Source organism: Oryx dammah, unplaced genomic scaffold, assembly GCF_014754425.2.
Source record: "Oryx dammah isolate SB20612 unplaced genomic scaffold, SCBI_Odam_1.1 HiC_scaffold_11232, whole genome shotgun sequence".
In the NCBI taxonomy this organism is placed as follows: Eukaryota; Metazoa; Chordata; class Mammalia; order Artiodactyla; family Bovidae; genus Oryx; species Oryx dammah.
In genome coordinates, this window is record NW_024080625.1 from 268,802 (window position 1) to 279,223 (window position 10,422).

General features: G+C 53.2%; 1 protein-coding gene and 1 pseudogene across 1 annotated transcript; one reads left to right on the top strand and one right to left on the bottom strand.

Moving 5' to 3' along the window:
- LOC120861227 overlaps window positions 1–1,645 on the top strand; it is an 18,787-nt pseudogene extending 17,142 nt beyond the window's left edge.
- Window positions 1,646–6,354: 4,709 nt separating this feature from the next.
- LOC120861355 (peripherin) lies at window positions 6,355–9,915 on the bottom strand. Its single transcript, XM_040237005.1, has 9 exons — window positions 9,365–9,915; window positions 8,936–8,996; window positions 8,668–8,763; window positions 8,118–8,285; window positions 7,885–8,010; window positions 7,574–7,794; window positions 7,410–7,459; window positions 7,070–7,149; window positions 6,355–6,817 (listed from the first exon to the last, which is right to left on the bottom strand). Exons 1-9 carry the CDS (start codon window positions 9,904–9,906, stop codon window positions 6,755–6,757), a joined length of 1,407 nt encoding a protein of 468 aa, XP_040092939.1. The 5' UTR covers window positions 9,907–9,915; the 3' UTR covers window positions 6,355–6,754.
- Window positions 9,916–10,422: the final 507 nt, after the last annotated feature.

Consider the following 10,422-nt stretch of genomic DNA (forward strand, 5'->3'; position numbering starts at 1 on the left):
AGCATCGGACCTTGCTTCTATCACCAGTCACATCCACACCTGGGTATTGTTTTTGCTTTGGCTCCATCCCTTCATTCTTTCTGGAATTATTTCTCTACTGATCTCCAGTAGCATATTGGGCACCTACTGACCTGGGGAGTTCCACTTTCAGTATCCTATCATTTTGCCTTTTCATACTGTTCATGGGGTTCTCAGGGCAAGAATACTGAAGTGGCTTGCCATTCTCTTCTCCAGTGGACCACATTCTGTCAGACCTCTCCACCATGACCCGCCCCTCTTGGGTTGCCCCGAAGGCATGGCTTAGTTTCACTGAGTTAGACAAGGCTGTGGTCCTAGTGTGATTAGATTGACTAGTTTTCTGTGAGTATGGTTTCAGTGTGTCTGCCCTCTGATGCCCTCTTGCAACACCTACCATCTTACTTGGGTTTCTCTTATCTTGGGTGTGGGGTATCTCTTCACGGCTGCCCCAGCAAAGCACAGCTGCTGTTTCTTACCTTGGACGAGGGGTATCTCCTTGCCGCCGTTCCTGACCTTCAACGTGGGATAGCTCCTCTAGGCCCTCCTGTGCCTGCGCAGCCACCGCTCCTGGGTTGCTCCTCCCGGCCGCCGGCTGTGGCCTCGGGTGTGGGTGGCTCCTCCCAGCTGCCGCCCCTGGCCTCGGGCTCGGGGTGGCTCCTCAGGGTCACGGCCCCTGACCTCGGACGCGGGGTGGCTCCTCAGGGTCACGGCCCCTGACCTCGGACGCGGGGTAGCTCCTCTCGGCCGCACTTGGTGCGCCGGCTCGCCACAGCCGCCTGCGCTTAGTGTGGTTTGTTACAGTAGTAATAAGAATTAACCCAGTATGAATCAGTGGGCAACACATGCTCAAGCTGTCCCCTTGAAACAGAAAACAAAAACAAATGTTTGACATGTACACTGTTGAAGGATCACTAGAACTGTGATCCCTGGTTTATAATTTATAACGGGTCCCTCCTAAGGCGAGCAGTTTCAGGAGGCCATACTCAGAACCACGTCACCTCATTCTCCTGCCTACGCTGTGGCCAAGTTCACTCAGTTCTGCGCAAATCTTCTCATTTAATCTTCATGACAAGCCTAGGAAATGATTGTTGTCTCCATTTTACAGACGAGGAAATGGAGGCAAACATATCTTTTCCAAGGTGAACTGGTAAGAAGACACAAGATTTAAATGCAGATTCTTAGCCACTGTACCATCTGGTGAGTAAAAATTGCTCTGTTCACACTCTTTCATTGGCTTAAAAAATATTTGTTTATCCAGTGGTTAAGACTTTGCCTTCCAGTGTAATGGGTTCAGGTTCAATACCGGGTCAGGGAGCTAAGATTCCACATGTCTCTCGGCCAAAAAAACATAAAACAGAAACAAAATTTTAACAAATTCAACAAAGACTTCTAAAATGTGTATGTGTTCACTTGCTCAGTCTGTCCAGCTCTTTGCAACCCCATGGACTGTAGCCCACTAGGCTCCTTTGTCTATCGGATTTTCCAAACAAGAATACTGGAGTGGGTTTCCATTTCCTCCACCGGGGGATCTTTCCCCACCCAGGGATCAAACCATCCTCTCCTGTGTTGGCAGGCAGATTCTTTTACCACTGAGCCGTCTGGGAAGCTCAAAGACTTTTAAAAATAAGTCCACACCAAAAGATTTTTTAACAAAATAAATCTGCTTAAGCTCTGAGATTCTATGACAAGTATAATTGTCAAAGATTTAGGAACAAACACAACTGACCTTTGTTATGCATTGAACAACGTTTGTTACCCGTGGGAGCGGAAGTGCACAGGACGCGGGAAGCCCGTCGGCTTTTGGATATCTCTCAGTGTGTCTTGTAGAGGGCAAGGAGAGCGTCAATGAACCTGTCAAGGCTGGTAAAGTGAACATCTTCTGTGATAGGAGGTAAGAGCAGAACCAGAGAAAGCTCCGGAAGTCAGTGCACGGCTGCTCTCAGGCCATGGCAGCTGTAGGACAATTGAAGCCCCAAGTAAGAAGAGACTATGAGTCTGCAAGAGGCAGGGAGAGGGTGCGGCCATGTGCTCCTTGTGACAATAGCAACAGAGGCAGTAGGACCGCGGGGCAGGGAGCCTTGTGCTCCTGCCGCCAAGGTGGCTTCCTGTCACTTGCCACGCTCAGTGAGGCCCGACGGGGCTGCAGAGCGCATGTCTCACACGTGTTGCTCGGGGCCTGGGAAGTGACTCCCACTCCACCCCAGGCAGCTGCAATTCTTGGCCTCCTTATTCCCATGTGTAACATCACAATGAGCTCCCTTTACCTGAGATATTGGGTTAGTCTCTATTCTTCCCAAATCAGATAACTGAACCCCCAGGAGGTGGCCCCTGAGGAATCATTCCTCCACCACCGCGGGCACCCACCTGGGGTCCAGGACACCTGCCACAACCAGTGCCCTCTAGGAACGGCTAAGTCACTGTGGCCACATCCTCACTTTTGAGGTGACCTTCTTACAAGCTGACATGAAAACCACCTCCCTTCTTCCAACAAGGAGGGCACAATAAAATCAATGCGGTATGATCTTTCTTAATTACAATCAAATCCCGGCCCTGTCTTCTTGAGGTTAACATCAGATCCCTTGATTAGAATTGGATTTTGAGTTTTCCTCAAATTCTTCAGTCATAGCCAAGTCTGAGGTTGTACCATTTCAATAGGTGGCTGGGTCCACTTGTGACAAATTGATTCTTTCTAATTCTCCCCAGCACTGAAACACAGTCAAATCTTGTCTTTTTCAGTTGTTCACCCAAAATCCAAGATAAAAAATGTATTTTGCATGAAAATCTAGAACATACATATATAAATACATTGAAAATAAAATGTTCACAATACCCTAAAGTTTTCTATTCTCTTTATTTTATTAAAATATTTGACTTGACCCCAAAATATTTATTATACTATTTCATGACCTGCAGTTTGAGAGTTATTGGTGTATTTTCTCCTTTCTTCAAACTTTTGGTTCTCAAACACAGATCTTTCCTGGCTCCAGGTGTTTCTTGTCTTTTAACAAACACCTCGGGAGAGAGTGGCCTGCTCTTCACTCCCTCAGCTCTCACTCACTCTTCAGTTGACAATTTTGTCTCTGATGGTACCCTGACCTGAAGCTGCCCTCAGGAGGTCTAATATCTTCCTTGACGATAAGCCTGAATTTCCCAGCTCTTAGCTAACTTGTGTCCCCAGCATCCTCCCATGTGACTAGCCATTCCCTCCTGAAAGTTCTCTCTTGCTGTGGCTTCCTAAGTAAGGCCTTCTACCATTTCTGCCAGTTAGTAAGGCCTTCTACCATTTCTTCCTCTGCTCCTCTATGCATCTCCCCATGGCCCTTCTCTTTTCTCACTTAATACACCATTCTTTTCTTTAAGATTTTATTTTCAGCTGTGCTGGGTCTTTGTTGCTTCGCACAGGCTTTCTCTCATCACAGCAAGTGGGGGCCGCGCTTCCTTACAGTGCACCAGTTTCTCCCTGAGGTGGCTTCTCTTGTTGCTGAGCACAGGTTCTAGGGCACGTTGCCCCAGAGCACGTGGGATTTTCCTGGACCAGGGATCGAACCCAGGTCCCCTGCATAGGCAGGAGGATTCTTAACCACTGGACCACCAAGGAAGTCCCAATACACTGTTCTTGAGTGGTTTCATTTTTCTCTCATATGGAACACCTGAGAGGCCCTTCTCCTCAGCACAAACCCTTCCTTCTATCCAGTACAAAGCCAGCCACAGATTTTGATGTGAAAGTTTCCAAATTGGAATTTTTGCTCACTTGAAAATCTAAACATTTGAAATTCCAAAGTTTTTGTCTGCTTTTCTGCAGTGATATTTCTCCTCTGATGTTATAAACACCACTGAATGAAGAGGAGAGAAGGCAAGGGGTATAAGGAATGTGTGTGAAGGGTGACAGTGGTGGGAACCTTGCAATCTTTGCAGTAGATATTGTGGTTAATCCTCAGCATCCATTCCGTATTAGATGATTAGCCCAAGTCAGTAAGTGGCTTCCCCTGGTGAATGTTACTGCTCTAGGAACAGACATACCTGTGATCCTTGCCAGACAGCCTGAAGGAAAGGACTTAAATCTCATACCTGGGAGGAAGGTTTTCGTTTTCCTTCACTGGATAGGAAAACAGAAGCATCACCCAGTAGCTGCTGGCACCCTGCTTTGGACCATGAAGAGAACCATCCCAAGGATGAAACTGCCCTCCAAGGAGGAAGGCTGAGCAGAACCATGGACAGAGCCTGGGTCCTTGACTTTAGAGTAAGTCCCCTACATACATACCAAGGAGTCCCATTCAGAGAGTGCATTCCTAAGTCTGATTTGTTTGTAAGTCCAACAAAGTTAGCCTAGACACCCAACTAAAACAATCAGCTGTAGTATACTGTAGTATAACAGGTTTCTAATATTTTCACACAAATAATACATGAAAAACACAAAAAATAAGAAAAACATTAAATCTTACAGTACTGTACAGTACCTGAAAAAGTACAGAGTACAGTACAACAGCTGGCCCGTTCACATCTTTGAAAGTTCATACGTAGAGGACTTAACTGAGTAAGCTACTGAACCAACCTCAGAGCCCACCTACCTCTGGCTTCTGGTTACACGAGATACATGTTTAATTTCTTTCTCTTAAAAAATGAGGTTATTGTCACTTGTAGCCAAGAGCATCTGATAGATTCAGTATCTCAAAATATTCCATCACACTTGAACTCCAAACCTGTGGACTCAACTGCCTGCCAGCCCTTCCCCTTGGCTGTTTCATAGCATCTCACCCTCCATGAGTCAAAACTAATTTTGCTGTCTAGGGCCCCCTCATTGCCCTACACCAGTCTTCCCTGTTTCTATGAAACGTCCCGCCATCTGTCTGCTTGTTCCCTTTAAAACCTTGGATCACCTTTGCTATTTCCCTTTCTCTCACACTGGAAATCACCCCTTAGGGTGACAGTTCTCAAATCTGTCCACCTCTTTGCCCACAGTCATCTCTTGCATGTTTCACTGCAACAGCTTCTGAGCTGGTCTTCCATCTCCTTCTAACTCTTTCTGCACCCTACAGCCAGAGTGATCTTTCTAAAATACGGGTCTAAATACTTCACCCATTAAATCCTTTTCTTTCCTTTATCCTTAGAATAAATTCTGAGTGCCTTAATATGTCATATAAGGTCCTCAGTGACTTGGCCCTCATCGCCCTTCCAACCCCAACACCATTCCTTCCTTTCTAGCCTTCATTTCAGCAACATAGAACTACTTTTACTTTGCAAACTCCCTCTCTCTCATCTTCTGGCTTATGTGTCTGCCTAGAAAGTCGCCCTCCTCTTCCTGCTTCACCTGAGTAACGCCTACTTGTTCTTCCGTGTTCGTTGCGATGGTGCCTCCTTTGGGAAGCCGTCCCTACCCCAAGACTGGATTATGTGATGTGCTCTTCTTCATGTTCCCCCAACACTATCTCCTTATCCCAGTCACATCACTCATCACAGGGTTGAACTATATGCTTATTTGTCTATGTCCCCCACCCAGACTGTGAGTTCTGGCTTACTCTCTGCACCTCGCACTATAATTGAGTGAGGAAAATCAGTCTAAATTCAGAAGTGGATTTTGACTTCAAGACAAGGGTGGGATGGAATGGAGTGGAGGACAGCATGGAAATAGATATTCCAAGCATGGGGAGGAGTGATGGCAGCAGAATCTGATCTGCTTGCTAAGTGTGTGGAACTGACTCGTGTGAGTGGCAGGGCTATGCCAGGGGAAAGGGCTACTGAGGCAGAAAATGTAACCCAGGCAAGCGCTGAGAGTGGCCTTGACCAGTGGGGTGGCAGTGGGGACAGGGAGAGCCAGACAAGCTTGAAACAGCTATGAAGCAGAACTAACAGAATTGGAGCATGTGAAGAAAAGAAAGGATATAAAATGAGGTGAGCTGTAATTTGGGCAATGGAGGGCCTGGTGGCGTCTTCATCTGTGATGGAGAATCCATAAGGAAGAAGATGACTGCAGACAGTGGAGAGCAAGATGGCCGGGCTCTGCTTTCATTCAGGGTTGCAGGTGGGGAATGGAGGTTGAGAAGGAATGGACAGAGAGGTAGGAGGAATATCAGGAGGGCAGACAGGAGTCATAGACAGTGAGAGTCAGAGGAGAAATGACTTGAGGCAAGGGGAAAATAGTGCCGAGCCTCCTTTGCACGGATGCCCCCATAACACAAACACAAGCGCACTGGGGAGTTTTCTCTTTCTCTCTTAACGATTCCATGATTTTTCAAAAAACCAAGATATAACTAACTTACAGTATTATATTACATTCAGGTATGTAGCATAGTGATTCCATATATTTATACACTACAAAATGATCACCACTGAAGAGGGTTCCCTTGATAACAGTTTTATTTGATTTAAAAGTGAAACTCAGACCCTGACCCACCCACTAACCTTGGGGTTGTGGCAGGAATAGACTCGTCCTGGGGTTGGTCAGCTTCTTAGCAGAATGAGAAATGGGGGGAACATACAGACTTTTACCAGGACAAGAAATGGGGACCATAGAGACCCTTAGCAGGACTAGAAGTGGGGAACATGTGGGTCATGCCTATGTGGGCATGGAGAGGCAGGGAGAGGCCCAGCTACAGTGCTGGGTAGGGCTTGGCTACCGGCCAGGTACGGGGTGACTGACGCCATCCCCTGGACACATGCAGAGGGGAGGAGACAATTCCGGACTGGTGTTAGGATTTGGCCTCAGAGGCCTGGGGCAGGGCAGGGAGCTCTGATCAGTTCAGTAGCTCTGAGGAGACTTGTCCAGCTCACTGTGTTGCTCCTTCTGAGACTCTGTCACCACCTGCTGGGGGGTGAGGCATGTGAGGGGCACAACCACTCAGCACCACCCTCCCTCTAGCTCCTTTGTGGCAAAGTGTACCCCCTCCCTCTCAACCAGTTGAGGCTCCCGTCTGAACATCCACCTCCATCTCCCTGTCTCACTCTCACCCCAAGAATCACTCACCCACAAACACCCGAAGATTGCTTACACCAGGCTGGGCTCAGAAATACTATGGGACATGATGGGGTCCTGGGCTCAAGTGGCCCATCTCACCTCTCCATCCCGAGTCTCAATGGTCCTGATCAGAACCATCTTCCGGCTGTGGGTTTCCTGGGGAGGCTCCACCTCAGGTACTGAAAAAGGCAGGATTTGAGGTTGAGGGGAGGAGTCTTGGGATGTCCAAGCCCCTATATTTCTTTGGGGTCGCAAACAGTCGGATAGACTGAGCGACTGAACTGAATATCTCTTTGGGAGGGGTAGGGCCCGAGGATCAGGGGCGAGGACAGACTAGGGCCAGGCAAGAATCAATCCCTGAGCAGAGCCATGTCGAGTGCAGCCAGGTACAAATGGACAAGGGGACAGACAGGTTGGAAGTCAGACGCGGAAGACTCACCAGTCGTCTTTATACTCAAGGATGCAAAGGAATGGACTGGCACGGAAATCCTGGGGACAAAACCTGTAGTCAGCTACTCGGCGTGGGGCTGGGGGGGACCCTGGCCTTCCACCCGCCTCTCCTCCACCCCCACCCATCCCGACCACGCCCCACCCGCCCCTCACCGGCTCTCCTCGCCCTCCAGCAGCTTCCGGTAGGTGGCGATCTCGATGTCCAGGGCCATCTTGACGTTGAGAAGCTCCTGGTACTCTCGCAGGTGACGTGCCATCTCCTCCTTGAGCTGCCGTAGCTCCTCCTCAAGCCGCGCGGCGCCCGCCTGGTACCCGCCGGCCTCCAGGGCAAACTGCTCCTCCAGCTCCCGCAGCTGTCTGAGCAGCGCCTCGTTCTGGGGAGGCGGGGGAAGAGGGGTGTCAGTAGGGGGAGCACAGCCTTCGTCCTCCACCCCCGGGGCCGGGGCGCGCAGCATGGTCCTCACCGTGCCGCGAAGCCCGTCCACCTCGCACGTCAGGCTCTGGATCTGGCGTCGGGACTCATTCATCTCCTGCTTGGCTTGGCGCAGGGCCTCGTGGTTCCGGTTGGCGGCGTCGGACAGGTCCGCGTACTGCGGCGAGGGTGACAACTCGGGCGTGAGCAGACCGGATGGGTCCTTCCCCCCAGCGCCCCACCTTTCCAGGCCCTCCCAACACCCCCGCCCCCGCGCCCCCGCACCTTGGACTTGTACCACTCTTCTGCCTCCTGCAGGTTCTTCGCCGCGATGCTCTCGTACTGGGCTCGGATGTCCCTCAGCGCCGCTGTCAGCTCGGGCTTCACGGCCGCCTCCACCTCGACGTGCTGCACTTGCTGGCTCTCCACGCTCAGCTGCAGGTCTCTCAGCTCCTGTCGCCCAGGTCAAGATGCCGAGTTCATCGCGCAGATCCCACGCGGGCCACGCAGTTGGCGCGCAGAAAAGAGAAGAAACACTTGAATGAACAGAAGGGGGCGCCAGGGAGCGCAGCACGCTTAGGCCTGCACAGCCCGTGCCCCGCGGGTACTGTCATCCGCGAGGTTTCAGGGGTGCATCTCCGCTGCTTGCCACCAGGTGGCGCAGGGGTGTGAGTCTAACCACCTGTAGAGGGGGTGGAGGGAGGGCCCGCGTCTACTCAGTGAATCTCTTTTCTCTTTCAACGCTCCACCCCCGACTCTCTTCGTGAGCTTGTCCCCCAGCTCCAGAGACCACCCTCAACCTCTGAAGTCGCACCTAACACCTGGGTCCACCCACCTCCTCGTGCAGCTTCTTGAGGAACTCAATCTCATCCATCAGAGATTCAATCTTGCGCTCTAGCTCCAGGCGGGACAGGGTGGCGTCGTCCACGTCCTACAGGGGGTGACAGTGGGGGTTCGAGAGCAGGGAGGGGTTGCTTAGGTCGAGGAAGAGCCTGGCCCTTCCTGTCTGTCTCTGGGGGCTTCTGGTTCCCTCCCTTTGCCCACAGATGCCACCCTGGATATGCAGACGGTGGGAGGGGTGGGGATGGGGAGACCGAGCTCACCTTACGGAAAAGCACGAGGTTGTGCTCCGCATCCTCCCTCTTGCGAGTCTCTTCCTCAAACCTGGTGGGAAGAGTGTGCAGAAACTGAGCTCCGGGGTCACCGCCCAGCCTGCAGACCGCGACCCCCAGGATCTGGGTCAGAGCTGCTACTGCAGCCTCTAGGAAGGGGTCTTCAGGCTGCCTGATGGACTTGCCCCATTTTCTCTGTAAACGGCTGGAAGCTGGAGTGGGGCCCCTTTGTACACAGGGGAGACATAGTAACTCCCCCTCCCTAACCTCCCCTGAGACTCAGCAAAGTGGTGCTGGTGGGGGAGTGCCCGCCGACGAGGGTGCTGCCTGCACACGCCCAGGCGGACAGGCGAGGGGCGGCTCCTCCCTCCCGGCGGCAGCCTCGACGGCCGCCGCCCCGCCCTGGCCCTGCCCTCTGACCTCTGCTTGAGCGCTGCCAGGTCCTCCGCCAGCCCGTCGCGCTCCACCTGCACCCGGTCGCGCTCCCGGCCCAGCAGCTCCAGCTCCCTCCGCAGCTCTCGCAGCTCCTGCTGGCACAGCTGGTCGGCGCGCGCCGGCTCCTGGCCCCGGGCCTGGCTCAGCTCCCCGCGCAGGGCCGCGTTCTGCTGCTCCAGGAAGCGCACCTTCTCGATGAAGTTGGCGAAGCGGTCGTTGAGCTCCTGCAGCTCCTGCTTCTCGTTGCTGCGCGTGGCCAGGAACTCCTGGTTGAGCGCCTCGGCCATGGAGAAGTCGAGGCGCTCCGAGGGCAGGCGCAGGAGGGCGCCCGTGCCCGCCCGGGGACCGCGGAAGCTGCCCAGGCGCACGGAGGCGCCGGGGGACGCCGAGCCCAGCAGGCGGCTGCTCGAGAAGCGGGAGCTGGACGAATAGGAGAAGGCCCCCGGGGACAGTGAGGGCGGTGGCCCGAAGGTGCGGCGGTAGGAGGTGGAACTGACGCTGGACCGGAGGCCCGACGGGTGGCTCATGGCGGCCGAGGATGGGCAGTCAACGCCGGCAGAGCTGGTCAGGGCGCGGGGAAGGAGCCGCAGACCGCTGCGAGGCGGATTTATAGGCCTGCGGGTTGGGGGGTGGGGGGGCTGGGCTGCTCCTCCCACTGGCCTGACGGTGGGGCTATGTGGGGAGGGGGACGCCCCACCCCTGCGGAGCCGCGGGAGTGCCGCACCCTCGCTCCCTGGTGCTGGCGCCTGGCCCACTTGATTCCCCCTGTTGCTGGCGGGGAAGGAAGCAGGGATGGCGACCACAGGCCACAGACAGGCAGGGAGGTGAGGGTCAGTGACTTCTAGCAAGCATCCAGAGCTAGAGCCTAGGATGGGAGGGCCTGACTTGAACTGGGGGTCCCTGGCTGAAAGAGCTGGTCACGGTAGAGGGATAGGAGGACTGGAGGTTAAGGGGCAGGCTTCACATGAGTAGGGAGGAGGTGGCCCAGGTGATGGAGAATCGGCCTGGCTTAGGCCCCAGAGTCTGTGACTCCACATGTCCCC

Coding starts and splice junctions, on each gene's coding strand:
- LOC120861355 (XM_040237005.1), bottom strand. CDS start 9,906: ATGAGCCACCCGTCGGGCCTCCGGTCCAGCGTCAGTTCCACCTCCTAC. Junction 8,997..9,364: donor CTGGCAGCGCTCAAGCAGAG/GTCAGAGGGCAG, acceptor TCTTCCCACCAG/GTTTGAGGAAGAGACTCGCA. Junction 8,286..8,667: donor TCAAGAAGCTGCACGAGGAG/GTGGGTGGACCC, acceptor CCTGGGCGACAG/GAGCTGAGAGACCTGCAGCT.